The sequence below is a fragment of the Trichogramma pretiosum genome, unplaced genomic scaffold, assembly GCF_000599845.2.
Source record: "Trichogramma pretiosum strain Unisexual culture from Peru unplaced genomic scaffold, Tpre_2.0 scaffold3, whole genome shotgun sequence".
NCBI classification, from domain to species: Eukaryota; Metazoa; Arthropoda; class Insecta; order Hymenoptera; family Trichogrammatidae; genus Trichogramma; species Trichogramma pretiosum.
Genome location: NW_019641698.1, coordinates 620937 through 641057, shown reverse-complemented (window position 1 = coordinate 641057; position 20121 = coordinate 620937). Strand labels below are relative to the sequence as shown.

Here is a 20121-nt window from a genome sequence, read left to right as displayed (position 1 = left end):
TGCCGAAAATTCTACTTCCGTCTCAGGTAGTACGAAGAAGTAACGTTTGAATAATCAATTATTATTTTTTCTATCGTTATCAGTAAGCATCGCTATCTACGCTCGAGTTCAAGACATTCGAATTCAAGCCTGAAATTATAAATTACATCACAAAAAAAAAAATAAACAAAAGTAAAGTTATAAAAAATAAATGAAAGTGAAATAAAAATAAGTTTATTTATTAGAATAACATGGAAAACTTAATACACCAAACATACAAATTACGGCAAATATGATTAACACCATTAGAGACTTTGGCTTGTAGTCGCCGAGCCAATAGACAACAAATCAATATTTTTTTTGCTTCTTTTATAAATTTCATAACAAGAGTACAAAAAAAGCCTTTATAATTTTAAACTTTATATTTGTAACCATTGCAGAGCATTTCTAGCCTCTACAGGTCCTTTGTCTTTTTATATTATTTAATTTCGCCTTTGTTTTAGTAATTTTTTTACGTTTTTTTAGGCTTGTAGCCGCCAAGCAAATATTATATATGTCTTCGTTCCCCAGGTTCTGGATGATCATTTCACAGCAAAGAATTGGCAGTCGATAATGAGTCAATTCTAAGAAAGAATCCAGTGCCCATCGACAAAAAAATTTTTTCGATAGTTTTTCGCACAGATGCAAAGCACAAGCCATTTTATGCATTTTAAGAAGCCCACGCAACTTTTTTGAGCACGCAAACTCGCAGTAGTTTCTTAATGTCAGCTGTTTCGCTGCTTGTTTTGGTTGTAACAGAACCAGGTCGTGGAGTGACAGGCTCGGATTTATCTCAATCTTTTTGGCCATGCTAGTGAAATCTTCGTCGTCATACCAATATTTTTCCGGGTGCAAAAGTTGAACAAGATTCGATGATTTTTCGAACAATTTGTAATCAGCAAAAAATTTCATGACCATTAGGGCGTCGTTTCGGTCCAAATGATATCCTCTTCTCTCTAGACTTTCAACGATGACCAAAATACTAGACGCGTGTCTAATTTTATAATGACATAATGATTCATTAAAAAGAGTTTGTTTCACAATTGTATCAAAAGGGAAAACGAAATTGGACAAATCAGCACCACGATCCAAGAATACATCGACCGCATCGATAAAAAGATATTCCACAGCCAATTGAAGAGGTGTTCGTCCCTTATTGTCCACGGCGTTGACATGCACCGTCCGCTGGTACTTGTCGTTGATCTCGTAGAATAGCTTCAGCGAGGAAACATCGCAGCGATGAAAAAGAGAGCAGCAAAAATTGTGTAAAGGTGTACTTCCAAACTCATTGCTCGCATCTGGATCAGCACCGTTTTTCAGCAAAAATTTGATCGCCTTTTTGTTATTGACTAGCAGTGCCAAGTGCAATGGCGTACATCCCAGCTGGATCCCGGCATCAACCTGCACCGGACGATACTTGTCGTGGCAGAACTCGAAAATCATCTCCATAAAGCGTTTCCCCCTACTACGAGGAAGGATTTTGGTGGCTGCAATATGCAGGGGTGTCTGTCCCTCTCTATCGATTATATTTGGATTCGCGCCATTTTTCAACAGCGATTGAAATATGTCCTTGTGACTCCAACGATAACGCGCCCATTGGCCTACAGTCAAGTGCAGAGGCGAATAATCTTTTTCTCGCCAGAGAAAATTGGGATCCTGGCCGAACTCGAGAAATTTCTCGACGACTGACTCACAGCCAGCCAAGCAGGCCACATGAAAATGCGACAGGCCACTTTCGTCGATGTAATTCACATCGAATTTGTTGTATATTGAGAAAAGTGTATAGATCACCATATCCGACTGATCGTCTTGATTATATATTCCGCTATCGATTCTGCGTCGAGCTGCCACGTGCACTGCAGTGGTGCGATGCAACAGTGGCTTTCCTTCTTTATCAATTACAGGCTCGTCCTCGAAGCCGGTGAGAATAACAAACGTGATGAATGCTACTAATCTATTATCAGATTCGTCTTTACCCCAATAATCTATGGAATCCGTGAGGAGCCGATGGATTTCTGGTCGTCGAAAAATGTCTAGGAAATCTGCGTAGTCGCCCTCCCAATTTTCGGCCAAGGGATAAAGTCGATCGAGAAGTCCATGTCGGTCTTTTTCGATCTCCCAATCTACCTCTTTTCGTAATCTTTTTATTTTTTGTCGGTTAAGATGATCCACGCCTTCGTTATCGTTCTGCATCTTTCTGTGCACTCACTGATAGAACACACTATAGTTATTGTTTAAGATATTTTTGAATTTTTTAAAGAAAATCACTAACTGAAAACGATGCGATATTTTCAGCTGTCCACGCGGCGGCGTCTTCTCGTGTACTGACTATGCACTGCACACTATGATATATTAAATGGAAAGTAAAAAACACGTGTCTAAAGCCGTAGCCTACACAAGATAGAAGCATAAAAATGAGCAGTCAAATCGTACTGCACTTTCAAACCGGCGCTACAGCGAGAGTAAGTGGGAGAAGCGGAGAAGCACCCAAATTTGGGGGCACAGTCACTCCATATGTACAACTACGGTCCCCTTAATAAGGAAATTGTACACTTTCTAATCTTCACCGTACATAATTCGAGCTACTTGTATCTTTTGTAGCAGCATCTACGTGTTTTTTACTTTCTACGTATAGAATATGGATCATAGTGTATGTGAATATAGTCAGTACAAATTACGATCCTCGCACGTAAGCGGCTGCATGAAAATATTGCATCGTAAGAACGAAAATGTTCATTTTTTCGTTTTTCGAAAGTGTTGAATTGTAGATTTTTACAAAGGTTTAGTGGTTTCTGCAATATATGAGTAGTGATGTTAAAAAGAAGAGTTGCAACAACTATTTTTCATTAACATTAACATATCAATGACGCACGACCACGGAGGAATATTATTATTTTATTTTTATAAGTTTGTATACAGTGATATACATTTATGCCTGCGCGTTCGCGAAACCCCGTGCACACTTTAACTTCCAAGTGAATTTTAATTTATGATGCGTTACTTCGAAAAATAGGTTTTGGGCTATATCGGATTGTAATGTTTTTCTCGCTTTCTGATTTTTTTAGCACGACTTTTATTATCGCAGAAAGAAAATTCGTGTTCGCTTTTCGCGCAAGTTAACTTACTAAAAAATCTGAATAATTCTTTACAGACTCTCTACTGAAAATGTACATATTTATAAATAATTAAGAAATAAAGTAGCGTTATTGATTTTTCCGACACTGTATAGATTTCCCCTTTTTGGTGAAACAACGAGTGATCGATTTAATGAAATTGTTTTTTTTTTTTTTTTAATGTTTATACGCAACACTGCAATACAACGATGCCTCGACAAAACATCACCGTAACGATGATATATACTATAATAATATTTCGGTAAAAATGTCTCGCAATCATCAAGATTATTTTTTCCCGAGGGTGGTTATGAAGGAAATTTTGATTAACGCGTTAAAACTTGTAAATAGACTTTCACGCACGCGTGTACATTTGTCAGTTAAACTCGTCTTCAAACGAATGGTCTTATATTTTAATAAACTAGCAAATAGGTTCCTCATGAGTAATAATGTACAGTTTAGCTAAGATATTAATATAATAATACGAGATTAGTAATTAATCGCAGCGGTGACCAAAGCTTACCGATCTCTTACGAGGGGAATCGGATGACCAAAGCTTACCGATCTCTCACGAGGGGAATCGGATGTTGCGAAAATGCTCGGATGATCCCACGTGTTGGATCGTTAGTCTTTCAGACTGTGGTTTGCGTTATACATAGGGGTAAAGGCTCAGAATTTTTTAAATAAACCTGCGCTCGTATGTCACCGATCTTGACGCGCTTTTGGTATGTTATAGTGCATGATAAAAAGGTCCCAAAACCAAAATTTTAGACCCCCTCCCCCTACTACCCTCCTCCACCCCTATAAACGTCCATGTTCTATCTATATTTTTTCTGAAGGCCTGAAGCAATTAAAAAATCTAAAAAAAAACGAAAATACTTTTCCACAATCCAAACAACCTTGAATTTTTTCAGATTTTTTGAGTGCTTCAGGCCTTCAGAAAAAATCATTGAAAAGTTTGAAAATTCATGTACGGCGCTACGATGCAATGCAAAGCCCGATCTTTTTTTTCACTCATATTTGGCATCAAAATACATAACCTCAAATTTTTTCAGATTTTTTCAGAGAGAACTCTGACGTCTAGAGCCGAAAAACCCCATTTTTTAACGAAAAAAATTTTTTTAGGACGATACGAAGCCTTGAAAAATCTGGAAAAATTTTTTTCTCGTTTTCTTGCTATCTTCGTCTAAAAAAGAAACAAAGAGTACGTTAAGTTCATTAAGCGATTATGATATTATGAAAAAAGCATAAGAATAGTTAGTTGCCATGGAAATGCGTGAATCTTCTTCAGGGACCTAAAATATTTTTCTTTATGCACAATGTATAAAATAAAGTGGCATTTGGAGTGACGTGTATCAAATCCATACAAAAATTCTGGTACAAAATGTAAAATAACAAGTGTTCAATTATTTTAAACTGGGTTTCTCAAAAAGGCAACTTGCGACGACAAAGAAATATGTTTTTAGTTTATAAAATATTACATAAATAATATAGACATTGAGTGAATGTAAGGTTCAATATATATTTTTTTGTAGATTGTGTAAATTGAATCTATTTTACTGATATCGTTTACAACTAATAATAATGTATAATTTTTTTAGTTCAGTGCAGTATATACAACATACATTGTAAGTAATGTAAAAGTATTATAAATCTCTTTGTAAATATAAAATTTTATTTTATCTTTGTCTACAGATGATAAGAATGTAACGAATTATAAATGTAAAAAATGACAGTGTGTATAAACATTCTATTTTTTTACCAATGAAACAACCATTATATTATTTCTCACCCATGAACAAACTAATTCTCAAAGATTATAAAAATCGGAACATAACTCGGGCGCGTCTTGAATCAACATATTTTCTGTCACAGTGTTGATAGTGGCACTCGATCATCTTGTCGCCGAGGTTTGTTTTGCTTTACCGTCAATAAATTCTGAAACGTCGACACTCGGTCACTCTAATTTTTCACTCGTTACACGCAAATCATAAATTTATGTTATTTAAAGATTCGAAGCACCGAACACACGTGTTTCTGTGGTCCGTGAGTAGCATGCGCTTTTGCGAATCGCCGGCACAGCACATGACACGAGTATGCAGTTTGACATTACTGCTGTACACATCGTGCCGTGGCTCCCCCTACGATCGGTAAAGTAATGCAATACTGTTTCAACTGTTACGTGCATAGGAGTTTTAATTACAAAAAACGAATATATCGATTGTCATGGAAAATAGTAAAAAAGGTAAATAATATCTGATCAAGCTTTCTGTGTCATTTCTTTCTGTACTCTGCATTTTATTTTTCGTACTTTATCGGATTCAGAGTAAAAAGCTTCATGCTTTCACTGAAGTGCCGAAAATTCTACTTCCGTCTCAGGTAGTACGAAGAAGTAACGTTTTAATAATTAATTATTATTTTTTCTATCGTCATCGGTAAGCATCGCTATCTACGCTCGAGTTCAAGACATTCGAATTCAAGCCTGAAATCAGTACACGTTCACCGCGAGGTGACGGTCATCGATTCGTAATTCGATCGTTCGTACACACGACGCTCTCGAATACAATACGATAAATGTTGGAGTTTTACTCCAATTAAATTTTATACCGCCATCAATTAACTCCGCTTGGATCGTATGTATTCACTGCGGGATTCCGATCCGTGCCCGCGCGCGCGGCGATACACTTAGATAATTATCATCGATCATAGGACATGATATATATTTCCTCTTATCTTTCCTCGTGATTTTTCATTTCTAAGCTTCATAAAAGTATATCGTAGCGTGCGTACGTTCGATTTTAAATGCCGTCGTTATAAAGTGACATAAGAATCGAAAACAATTTTTTCAGTAACGTTCGATCAAAACGCACACGCACAGCGGTCGAGCTAAGCATACATGCGGGGGGGAGACCGCATGTGAGTGTGCGGGAGTATGTAGCGGCGTACAATATACACTTCTGTCACGATAACAGCAGAGAAACCCAAGAATACAATATAAAGAAGAAGACGAAGAAGAAGAAGCGACCGGAGGCATCATCGCGCATGGCCGAGGAGGCGAGAAAAGAAATAAATAATACAATTGCTGCTGCTGCTGCTGACGATCGTCGTCGTCGTCGTCGTCGTCGCGTAACCGGCAACATCGGAGCTGCTGCCGCCGCTGCTTCGCGTGTTATATTATTGTATATCTCGTGTATATATGTGTTGTTGTCTTGTACTATATATGTGCGGCTCGTACGCGGGGCAGCAATCCGTGCTCGGTAAGGTCTGCACCGACAGCTACTATATGCCTCTGTTGCTGCTGCTGCTGCTGCTGCGCTGCACATAGTAGTATTAGTAGTAGTATAAGGTAGTACTATAATAAAGCCGCAAACTCGCTTGGAACGCGCAAACTCGGAGATCTCGTACTGTCTACACAAGACACACACGCGTACTCCGCGACTCTATACATGTGTACATGCGCGCGATGCGGCCGAATAAAAACATAACACAGCGCAGCAGCGGCACACACATGTGTGTGCCTTGTGGGTGCCATGTGTGTATAACCGCGTATACATGTTACGTGCCTCGCATGAGGCTGTGACAGTAGACACCACCAGTGCTGCTGCTGCTGCTGCCACATGATATTGTGTGCGTGTGCGTGCATGTATACAAGTATTAAAGATACGCACGTGTGTGTGTGAGATACACACAGACGCGCGCACCTATATCAGTCAACTCTCTCTCTGTCTCTGCGGCATATATAGAGCGAGAGACAATAATAACAGTGTGTGTATATACACACCGAGAGAGAGAGAGAGAGAGGCGCAATATATAGATATACACGCGTGCCGTTGGTGGAGTGCGAGTGCACGATTCCGCCGTGCGACGAGAGTGATCAGTGCGTGTCTCCCTTTCGGCAGCGACGGAGGCATTATTCTGGCTCGACTTCGTTATAATCGTACAATAATAACACACGTACACGCGTGTGATAAAAATATATATACAAATACATAAGGTGTGACTAGTATACATTGGTGTACTAAATATAAGAACGTGTATACATACTCGTGTAACGTGCACGTGTGACTGTGTGCGTGAACCCGTGTGTGCAGTGCATCGTTGTGACGACGACCATCGTTGCGTGTGTCGTTGTACGCGTGTGCATGTGTGTGGGTGTATTTTTTTTGCAAACGTAAACAAGAGACGAGCGCTGCGGAGGCTCGATTCCTCGGTAATAATAATACGTAACAATAGCAGAGAGGGTAGAAAGAGAGGAGAGCTACGAAAGAGGATTGATCATTCAACAACGAGTCGGAGGCAGCGGCAGCAGTAGTAGAACAGCAGAGAGCAGCAGCAGCTTACTATTGGTGCCGAGAGTTTATATGCGGCAGCAGCGCGCGTTTGTTTACTAAATCTCTCTCTCTCTCTCTTTCTCGTCGTCGCAGTCGTCGTCGTAGTCGTCGTAGTCGTCGTCGTCGTCGTCGTCGGAGTCGCGGCTTCCGACACTGGCGCGGCCATTTTGCCCTCTCTTTTTTTACACTTATGTACGTGAGCTCTATACATACAACACGTCGTTGTGTAGTATATCGCAGGTCGTCTCGTCGTTCGCTCGGCACGCATAACAACGACGATAGAAAACATAGTACACACACACACACACAACATCGAGAGAGTAGAGGAGAGTTTTTCGCGCGTGTGCAACAATTAATCGAGGCATCGTCGTTGTCGAGTGCAAGTTGAAAAGTGCAAGTTTAATATTTAATTATATAAAGGCCAGATAAGTGCGCGCGTGCTCGTGTCACACAGTCGATGCACCGAGGATTCTATTATTCGAGAATTAGAAGAAAGCAACAAAAGAAACATAACAAACGCCTACGCGACTGTGCGAGTGCAGTGACGAGAGGAATCTAATAATATCGATTTGTTGTCGTTCTCCGTTGTTGTTGTTGTTGTTGTTATTGTTGACGCTCTCTCTCTCTCGGCGTGTGTGCTGCCGCGAGGCAATTGTTGTTGTCGTGCGCGCGTGTGCTATTGTGTGCAACTCCGTATACGTATTATAAATATATCGTTGTCGCAGTTCTGCAGTCGCCACGCATCGTCTTTGAAAGAAAGAAAAAACTATTTAATTGCGAAGATATATAGACAAAACCCCCTCGACGACAACGCGATACAAGAACCATCATCATCATCGTCATGGATAATACGCTGAGGGAACAAGTGATGATAAACCAGTTTATGCTGGCTGCCGGCTGTGCCAGCGAGCAAGCAAAACAGTTACTGCAGGCGGCGCATTGGCAATTCGAGGTCAGTACATCATTTTTCTTTGTGTATTATTATTCTATCTATCGTCTCTCTATCTCTGCGTGCATGATCACGCTCGCGCGCGTGTGTGTACGTGTGCGCGACTCTAATAATACTAGCGCAGCACACGAATCACTTTTTTTTGTAGACGATCTATGAATGTTGAGAGTACCCACTTCACGTATATACTTATATTTATTGGCACTACTACACGCAAAATTGACTAAAAAGAGAGGAGAGTTGAAATATTTATATGCCAATGACAAATATCACGTGGAATGTACGAACGTTAAAAATTTAATGGCACGGGTACGTTGGAAATATATTTCCAAGTATTTCACAAATTCATCTGTGTATGTGTTTTGACACTTTCAACGCGTGGCGTGTGTATATATACATAAACTACGAATGAGCTACGAATATAGCATAATGGCTTATTGCGTTAACGTAGTACATGGAGCATACGCACACACGCGTGCGGCGGCGACTTTCCTCCATCGATCCGCATTGCTTGTAAAAACAAAAGTTTGCCATTACGCCATTACAACTAGCGCACGTGTCTCTATTTTTTGCATCGTAGTGTTTTGTTTACATTTGGCTGAAAACGTAAACAATAACAAAAATAGTTGGTTAAAAAACTATGTGCAAACAATCGATGACAACGTAAAATTTCCATGTTAATTTCACGAATCACGAAAAAAATTAATGGAATTCTTGAATTCGTGAATTGTTGATAATTTAATTATACTTTTTTTCCTCGATGCTCGATTGACTCTTGGCGAATTATTTATTATCTCGACGCGCTTCCGGTGATGTATCGCCCGATGCGTTGTGTTCGGTGAAAAAAAATAACACGGCGTATATAAAAGCTCGGCACGTGTGAGACATATTCAGCACATATAGGAGAAAATGGCTGACGCAAGCCGAAATTGATTCCGGAGCAACGAGATGCGTATTATTTTATAGATCTCTTTCGGGAGCAATCTCTTTCTCTCGCTCTCTCGCCGAGACTCGGTGCGTCAGAGATTTTGCCTCGTATCGCTACGTAGTATACATAAATCCGTGATTGTTTATTAATTTAGCGAGATCTCGCCCACGCGTCGATGCTATCTCTCGCTCATGGTATCGAGTGTAAATTATTGGGACGATATGCGCGTTGCTGCTGCTCGTACCCGCCCGCAATTTCTCGCAACTGCGTAGCGAGAAGGTAAACAAAATCCTTACACACGCGCGCGTTCCGAGATAAAGTTTTAAATACCGAGAAACCGAGCTCGGATCGTTGCAGAGAGAGATGAGAGAATCGAAAGCCGAACGCGCACGTGTACTCTCGTTTTTTTTCTTTCTCTTCTTTCATTTGTATCATTATCATTGTGTCTCTCGTTTAAATATGGCATATTGGGCGCGGAAAAAAAATAAGCGTTCTCGAAGCGTCGATTATATTTTTTTGATATTATAAATAGAGACACGCGCGCGCGCGTCGCTGGTGCAATAAAATTCAACTTTTTACGCGCTTTGCTTGAATTTATCACGAGTTTACGGTGGCTGGTAGAAAGTTATTCGACGATTGTTGTAACATCGCGCGTATCAGCGTTAAAATTCAAGGTTGCATCGATCACAAAAGCAGGTCCACGTGTTGATCGCCTAGTTTGATACTTCAATATCATATAATGTACACACACATGACAAGAAAGAATAAACTTCACCCAGCTAGCGCCGCGAATCGAGCGTACACACATGCGCACTATTATTTATTTCGATCGCCGTATAGAAAAATCCCAAAATTTCGTCCGTAAATAGTCTTGCAACATGAAAAAATATACAGAGTATATTATACACGCGTTTCATCATGCCTCGAACGTACGTGTGTACATACGTAATTGAACACATAAACAAGCCGGATTATCTCTCGCACGAATTTTTTAATCGTCCATACAGCGCGCGAATCGCGCAACGATTCTCAAAGATCAATCTTTTGTTAGACAACTGTTTTTTTTGTTGTTGATTTTTTTACGTCACTGGCGCGCGCGCGCTCACACACGTTCCGCGAGCGCGATGGAAAATTCGAGATAACGCATAGTAGGAGCAATGAGTTATAATGCCTCATGCTGCAACGACGAATGTAGTGTGTTTTAGCTGCCGTGAGACAACACGAATTACGCCGAGTTTTTTCATCATCGCTTAAATATTGGATCAGAGCGTATATTATCGCGTATAGCGTATATCGTCAGCTCGCCGCTTCGTTCTAACAATAGTACAGTAGAAATAGTCGAATTTTCGCCACGCTCGGTTGCGTAGACAAAAGGAAAAATCAAAAATGTATAACCCCCTGTTCAAAATGGAAACAGGGTCCAGCAAATTAACATCATCATCGCGACAATAATAATAACAAAATAACAAAATAGTCATCGGCATCGGCGGCGAAAAAAGAGCCTTGACACGAGCTAGAGGCACACAGACAGACGCGAGATCGCGCACACACAGGTTGCGTCAGCGCGTCGATTCCGTCTGTGTATTGAATAATAATATTATGCTCCGCATCTCGCGCACAACAAATAGCACGCGGATACGCGACGACGACGTATACGCGAGTGCAGCAGGCCGGAGCAGCTCAGCCGCATCCTACTATTATATAGGTGTATATATATAGATCGCGGGCTCGACTCGCGGCGCGTCGAGTGCTGTATAGCTGGCTGCTGCTGGTGTGCCTCGATGTGCAGCAGCGGGAGCTTGTTTACAAACACACCGAGCTGCGCGCAGGAGGTAATGGCATGTATAGCGAGAGCAACGAGTGTCGAGGCGTGCGTGTTTCGTGTGCTTCTCTCTCTCTCCCTCTGTATCTCCCCCCCGGCGCGCCGTCATAACAACACAAGGAACAGAGAGAGAGAGAGCATCGCTCACGCAGCTTATAGACCTGTGCACCTCCTGTACATGCAATACGACGATGCGCGAGCGAGTCCAATGTATGCAAGCCGAGAGAAGTACTCCAGAAAATCGTTCAAGGAATATAGGCAGGTAGTGTACTCTCGGCTGTGGCTGCACATAATATATATATATCGACCTTCGCCATTCCGCAGCTCATCATGTGTATACACACGGAAGGTGGCAACCTTCGCCTATTGTGGTGTTGCATTGCCATGACAGAGAAGCAGTAGACGCCTCTGCCTTGCAACCCTTCGCTCGTGCATTACGATGAGGCTGCCTATAATAATAAACGCGAGTCGTCGTTGTGTCTCCCCTCCTGCGCGGCTGCGGCTGGTATATATGATTTGCGCGATCGAGTCAATGCTAAATGCGCTCGATGCTGCTGCTGCTGCTGCTGTTGCTGCTGCTGCAAGGTCAACTCGTGTGCAGTGTATGTGTACAGTGCACAACTATATACACACACACACACACACATACACTCGGCGAACTGCCGGGTCAAACTCGCGCCTGCGCCATTTCCGCCACTTCTTCTTCTTCTTGTCGCGGCCGAGCAGCAGCAGCAGCAACAGCAGCAGCGATGAGCGAGCTATTATATTATGCGCTGCTGCTTTTATTATTGTTTTGCCATACGATGGATTCGGAGCGAGAGAGACTTTTCTCATTCATGCGCGACCGAGAGAGAAAGAGAGAGAGAAAGAGCAGCCCGCCGACTTTTATAATCTATATCATGAATACCGCACACGTGCCTCCGTAAACAAAAGCAGATTTTCGACGCGTGCGAGACCTTCGACTGTCTATACACGTGTGTGATTTATATCTCCGCGTTGTTGCGAGAATTATTTTTCTGTCGATCAAAATTTATGAGTTTTATTTTATTTTTACATTTTTTATTTTGTGAACTCGATCGGTTGCGCGAGCGCGAACGCCCGCGGAATTTCCCGCGCGCGCGTTGAAAACACCGAAACGGAGTCTCGCTCGTACACCAACGGCGTTTTTCGCGGCAGAGATTCGAGCGCGATGATATTATTAATTATTCGAGTCTCAAATAGTCAAGAGGCACAGCGAAAAAAGGCGAACGAATGTCTGCTGCTGCTGTATATCTGTAGCTGTGAAAAGTTGGCCTCGAGCCATCGCCAAGAGACGAGACGACGACACGGCACGGCAGCTCTCGCGCTCTGCTCGCTCGCTTGCAAGCCCCCTGTACTAAATGTTACCTACGTGTACTTGGAATACATATAGAAACTGCACGCACGGCAACTGCGCGCACGAGAAAAGCCCTTCAGACCTGCTATATAGCATAGGCGCGCGCGCGATAGAATAATAGGACAGTCTGCAGTCACGCGCGCATGTTCGACTCGTTATTATTCGTGTAACTATATAAAATTACTATCTATCTCTATTGCTATTTGAATTTTTGCCCTGCAGACTCGTTCCGTGCGTTTATATATTGTATCGAATTTATACGAATGGTATTATTGGACTTTTTTTATCTTGACGCTCGTTGTAAACATTTCAAATGCCTACAGCTCATTGCCATGGTGCTCGAATTTCGATAAGCAGACATGTCATAATCCACGAGCAGAGTGTATAAAGATATATACGTTTAAGTACATACGTTCACCTCAAAATAGCGTGATTCTTTCTTCTCAATAATATCAAAATACAAATTTTGCCACCGCAGTAAATGGCAAACATTTAATAATATAGTTTTACAATCGTTCGAAGCTGTAACATTTTGCGCTGTCGGTGCAGGTCATCCACGCGCCCGTACGTGGCTGTCAACGTTGCAACGTATACACGTATATAAACAGAGAGAGAGAGAAAGGAACATTAATTAGTGGTTATTTATATGCGCGCGCGCGTGCGCGTCGGTTCGCGAGTCAGAGATGACAGTCGGAGAGAAAGAGAGACGAAATTTTTCCTATCATTAATTCCCGTAAAAAATCTGGTATTTCTATATTATACAGACCGGCCGTGATGTAATTTTCATAATTTATCATTATTATATTACGTGAAATTGTAAATACGTGCGCGTGTGTGTGTGTGGCTCAAATTGCGTCAACTTATATAACGCAACGCACATGCAGGTATCATCATTTCTAATGTAACAAGCCCCCCCACAACACACTTGGCTGTACTGCGAATTTTTTTCATCGGATACGTATTTGTAGCGTAATGTACAATACGTCACATTTGTGCGTCTTTATTTATACAAGCGTATATTATACAAAGCAAGTATCACATTCGGCAACGACGAAAGAAAAAAAGAAGAAGAAGAAAAATAAAGAGAGGCATAGTCAGAACGAAGCTCGTTTTGGCGACGTTGCCAAATGTCGCTCTGTCTCTCGTACTCGATGGATTATAACACGATTCTGCCACGCGCGACGACCATAAGATAATGCCAAAGAGTCTTTTCCTCGTAAAATATACGATTCTATTGGGGAATTTCGTGCATTTACTTCGTAGGCAGATAGATTTTGTATCGAAATATCCACATGAGAAAAAGGCGCGTAGCTATCGAAAGTGTGCTTTTGAAATTTCACTCTCATTTGATTAGAATCTCAAAACTCGTGCCAACGTGTTTACAAATAGTTCAGTCAATGGGTCAGTTGTAACAGTAGGCGAGAAAGAAAGATCTCCTCCTCGAACGAAAATGAATGATTCCCATGGAGCGCAGATAATTTTAAATTCCATATCTATCTCGAATCGAAAATACGTCATTGAAAAGTGTATCGAATAAGTCAATCTAGAATCGTTTTTATTTCGGCTCGTGTAACATTTATGTTGCTAACAAGACACGATTATTATATCGTGACAATTTTGATAACGGTTTTTATTAAAAATTATATCAAATCAATGTTCAAGTCGTATTATATACTTTGCTTGCATTGATAAAGAAAAAGACTTCGGTCTAAAAATAAAAAAAATTCTCAAATCTTTGCATTATCGTACTTGGTGGCAGCAATGTTAATACACAATCGGCCCGGACGATGATGTATAAAGATTCAGATTTCGGATATCATGCCACTCAAAGATTTATGTCTTGTTTACAAAAGCATCTTTTTTTACACATGTTTTGATTGCACGCAATATTTGTTTTTATAACTTGGATTTTACTTTTCGTCTCTAGATTGACGTTTGATCTAGATTTTAAACTGAAAATCTGCAAAAAACTGAATTTTACTGTTTTCTAATACTGTCATAACAATTCAATAATATTACTACTTGAAAATGACTTTTGAAAAATCAACAAGAGTCAAAATAATCTTTCTATGCGTCTTTTACACGAGTAAAATTTTGAACTCGGTATTATTTTATCGAACTTTTAAATTGATTCAAATATTAGATAATGATTCCAAACCCGAATTATTTCACTTTAAAGCACACTGCTTTTATTACCCAAAAATGAAATGTTTTATTTTTATATTTCAGACGGCATTGAGTATATTTTTTCAAGAAGCCGCGATACCTTCATGCCACCAGGGGCCCGGAGGAACACATTTTGGACAGGTTTGTAAATACCAAAAATTTTGTCAATAATCGTATACTTTCAAAATACAATCATACGCCTGATTTATAAGGCAGATGAAATGCTATTAAAAGCTCGCGTGATGTTCTTTAGAGCAGTGAAAAAAAAACTTGGTGAAAACAATGAGTCACGGGTAATATCAGAAGTTACGCTCTAAATTTTCCTTTCGCAGCTATTTGTACAATGTTGACAAAAAGATATGTACGTGTGTGTGTGTGTCGTCTGTTGATAGTTAACTTACGTGGGCCGTGTTTCTAGATAATGTAAACAAAGCATAGTCGCATTTTAATGTGATGATAGATAGAAGCGCGCGTTAGGCCGCTTCCTTTCCCAAGAAAATTATTACTGAATAAATTTTTTATTCGTGAACTCAAACTGCACACGACTGCAGTTCAGTTCGAACATTGTTATTCGTACAAATAAAATAGTTTTCTTTATTATATTCGATGTAATGAAAAATAGAATACTCGATTCGATTTTTATTAATTAAAACGATCGAAGAACACGTGCGACTCTCGAGTATTGATTTTACTTGTCACAAAATATTGCGTATATTGATTTAAAAAAGGAAGAAAACGCGTGATTTATCATCAATTTGTATTTAATAAAACAGCCGATTTCATAACTGACTTCGTAATGCAGCTGCTCTAAAGCGAATTATTCACGATGTGAAAATTTCTTTCGATATGCAACACGTGGCTCGTTAAAAAAAGATGAAATTCAACAATTGTTTTTTTTTTGGCTGCCAAGTGTGCTTCGATTCGACGTTTGTTGTTTTTTTTCTTCTCTGATTGAAACGAATACGTTTTTCGAGAAAATTTGTTTCAACGCTTTATTCTTATCTAAACTCATTGTAGATTTTTAAATCAACGTAGTATGACTACTACAAAAAAATTAAATATATACTTGTGTTTTGAAAAGCCAAAAGAATGAGTTATTCCTTCAATTGATGAAATGAGACTGTCCTGGAATGGTTTTATCGAGAATCGAATCTCGAATTAAACCGCTGCACTGATGACATGACGTTCCTTCATATATTTATTTCTAAAAGTTCTATGATGAATACTTTCTAATTTTGTGACACTTCTCGACCACCGTCGCCGCCAACGCTGACTCTGACGTCAAAAACTATTTTCTTATACCTTCCATGTAGCGCTAGAACTACGATTTAACAATATCGTTATATTTTATACAGTTATTGCGATTATCTAATGATAATTTTACCCAGAGGAGGCTCGAACCTTTGGACGAGGTGTCGTAGGATGATTTTTTTACATTATGAGTAAACATGCAGTGAATTCTCGACAAATGTCTGGGCGCGTTTACGTGTGTCACTGGGAGGCATCATTTCAAAAACGGGATAGTAGATTATGATGAGGATGAATTTCGAAAAAATTCATTCTGTTGTTACCAGTGACAGCAATTTTTTGTTTTCTTGCAAAGAAATCTCTGTGATAGGCTCGAGAACAAGATTTTGAACCAGGACAGGCATCGTAGGACAATTTCATTTATATATTTGTGAATTAGATTGAATTTCCAACGAATATTCATACATTGGCCTTTTCAGTCTTTTGGTTAGGAACAAAACGATGAAGTGTTAACTCCAAATCACTGGAGCAAAGCAAAGTCCTAGATTATTATTAAATTGTAAAGTTATCGGTGTCTTATTATAAACAATATTGATCGGAATTCTAGCTGAAAATTTTAATTGAACAATCAAATCAGTACGAGTGTTGCTTGTATTCATAGTACACTACATAATATCCACGAACCAATTTTGTTAATTAAAATTCTACGGTATATTGAATTAGATTTAGCGCAAATAGATTAAGCAAGTACCACACTGTTTTTCAGCTGAATTGAAATACGTTCATGTAACATTTCAGAAGATATTCATACAAAAATTTAAGAATGATTTGCGAAAAAAAGGTTGAAAGTGAAATCAATTTGAACAAACATCAAAATATGGTCTATGCCTACGGAAGTTCGAAAGATTTGATATGTAAAATATGTGAAAAAAAATTTGAACGAAAATCGTTTTGGCTCAGACATCAAGAAATATTCCACGGATTTCGCAAAAATTACGGATGTAACCGATGCGAGAGAAAATTTGGACAAATATGGAGTATGCTTTGGCACCAAAAGATCGTTCACGGAAGTCGCAAAGATTACACTTGCGACAAGTGCGAGACGAAATTCGTGAATCAGAGCAATTTAATGAGACACGTAAAGACAGTGCACGAAGGTCGCAAAGATTACACATGCGACAGTTGCGAGAAGAACTTTGGACAAAAATCGAGTTTGCTTTTACACCAAAAAACATTACACGGTGGTCTCCAAGATTTCACATGCGACAAGTGCGAAAAGAAATTTGGAAAAAAATCCAATTTGTTCAAGCATCAAAAGACAGTACACGACTGTCACAAAGATTTTGCATGCGACACGTGCGAAAAAAAATTTGGATATAAAAGGCTTTTGCTCTTTCACCAAAAGATGGTACACGGAGGTCATAAAGATTACGAGTGCGACAAATGTGAGAAAAAATTTGGGCAAAAATCGGATTTGATAAGACACCAGAGGGCAATCCACGAAGGGCGGAAAGATTACGCATGCAACATTTGTGAAAAGAAATTTGGACAAAAATCCAATTTGTTTAAGCATCAAAAGACAGTACACGACCGTCGAAGAGATTATGCATGCGACAAGTGCGAAAAGAAATTTGGAAAAAAGTCTGATTTGATCAGACACCGTAAAAACGTTCACGAAGTTCGCAATGATCCCGCATGCAATAAGGGGGAGGAAATATTTGGACAAAACTCGACTTTCTCAGACATCATGAAATAATTCATGACGTTTGCAATGATTACTCAAGTGACAAGACTGGAGAGATATTTGGATAAAAATAGATTTTACCCCTGAAAACTCAGAGAAATTTTTAACAGAATTCCATTTGCGATAGTGTATAAAATATTTTCACATTTTTCAATTTTTTTAAGCCTTTGACTCCGGTACTATAATAAATTTCCACCAGAGTGACCGTAAAAATCGTAATTGAATGCTTCACTTACCAAAAATTGAAAAATGGGGCATAAATACTTTTTTACAAAACCTAAATGTTTTATTTTGACTAAAATTCATTGTTATAGTTGAGCTAGCTGATTTCTTTATTATATTGTATTTACAATACGAAATTCGAAAAACTGATAGCTAAAAAAAATTTTTGAAACGAGAAATCAATTTTTTCAGTTTATTGTACAATTTAAAAATTCATGCTTCAACAGTGATTTTACACGGAGACAAAGGAAAATTGACTGAAAAAAATTCCTTATGGAAGTGAAGTTGTGGCCAAAATTATCATTTAATTTGAATCCATGAAAATCAAGACAGAAAATTTTCAATAAGAACCAAACAAGGGCTCTGAATATGAAAAATTTGTTTATAGCATAGAGAAAGTTATTAAAGATATCTGAGCAATATATAATAGAGAAAAATTTGTCTTAATGTAAACAATACCAGTAAGCAATTTCAACAACGTCCTCTAATAGCTGAAAATTTTAATTCATAATTAAATCAGTTTGATAGTTTCTTCCATGGATAATACTCTACATAGTATCAACGGAAAAATTTAATTCATTCAATTTTCTTAGTATTCTGACCTACAGTTAGCCCAACAGGTTAAACAAGTACGACATAGTTGTTCAGCCAACGGAAAATACGTTTGTTTAATATTTTAGAAGATATTCAGAAAGAAATTCAAGAATGATTCAGCCCAATAACATAATTTACAGTATACAAAAAGATGGGAATAATTGGGAAGAAGATTGCGCAAATGACAATTCCAAAAACAGTTTTGGAAGTGAAATCAATTTGATCAAACACCAAAATACGGTGCATAGATTTCTCAAAAATTACGGATGTAACCGATGCGAGAGAAAATTTGGACAAATATGGAGTATGCTTTGGCACCAAAAGATCGTTCACGGAAGTCGCAAAGATTACAACTGCGACAAGTGCGAGAAGACCTTCGTACATAAACATCATTTGCTCGTGCATCACAAAACAGTACACGAAGGTCGAAAAGATTTTGCGTGCGATAAGTGCGAGAAAAAATTTACACACAAGTCGAGTTTGCTTTTACACCAAAAAACAGTACATGATGGTCGTAAAGATTTTGAATGCGATATGTGCGAGAGGAAATTCGGAAGTAAATCGAATCTATTCAAACACCAAAAGATAGTACACGAAGGTAGGAAAGATTTCGCATGTGACAAGTGTGAGAAAAAATTTGGAGAAAAATCGAATTTGCTCAGCCATAAACGGACTGTACATGAGGGTCGTAAAGATTTCGCCTGTGACATGTGCAAGAAGAAATTTGGACAAAAGTCTACTTTGCTTTTTCACCAAAGAACAATACACGAAGATCGCAACGATTACCCGTGTGACCAATGTGAAAAGAAATTTGGACAAAAATCAGATTTGTTCCGGCACCAAAAAACAGTCCACGAAGATCGCAAAGATTTTGCATGCTACAAGTGCCAGAAGAAATTTGGACAAAAACAAACTTTGCTGTTGCACCAAAAAATAGTCCATGAGGGTCGCAAAGATTTCGCATGCGATAAATGCGAGAAGAAATTTGGAACAAAGTCGATTTTGATCAGACACCAGAAAATCGTTCATGAAGATCGGAAAGATTTCGGATGCGATGAGTGCGAGATGGTATTTGGACACAAATGGAATTTGCTCAAACATCAAGAAACAATTCATTACGGTTGTAAAGATTACACAAGTGGCGAGAGGGGACCGTCATTTAAATGAAAAAATAGATTTTATCCCAAGAAAACTAGAAAAAATTAAATAGAATTTTTTATTTTTTTATCATGATTGACTATTTTGTAATGAAAAGCCATAAAAAATGTACTTATGGTTGGTTCATCTACATATGATTATGTATATAATTTTTAAATTTAGTATAAATTTTGAAGCCTTCGATTCATGTATTATTATAAATTTTTCCGATAGTGCCCCTCCACCCACTTACCTGATTTTCCATACAATTACTTCGCAAGTGAAAAGTTTCGATTTTTATCGACGTCAACGAAGCGTCAACGAACTTGATTCGGACATTTTTTCGTTCATAAAATTGCCTACTATCGGTTCGCTAATCAAACAGCTTTTGTCATTATGCAACAATACATTAGGGGAACAAGCACGCGCGGCCTCAAGTGAAATAAATATAAACTTAATGGGGGGGGGGGGGGG

The 20121-nt window shown here is 39.0% G+C and overlaps 1 protein-coding gene across 1 annotated transcript in view; it reads left to right on the top strand.

Annotated features, from left to right (window-relative positions):
* Nucleotides 1-6938: 6938 nt before the first annotated feature.
* LOC106652940 (UBA-like domain-containing protein 2) overlaps nt 6939-20121 on the top strand; it is a 20552-nt gene continuing 7369 nt past the window's right edge. Inside the window, exons 1-2 of the mRNA XM_014372130.2 lie at nt 6939-8414; nt 14766-14843. Coding sequence (XP_014227616.1) covers nt 8304-8414; nt 14766-14843 — 189 coding nt within the window. The 5' untranslated portion in view covers nt 6939-8303. The remainder of the gene's footprint in view (nt 8415-14765; nt 14844-20121) is intronic.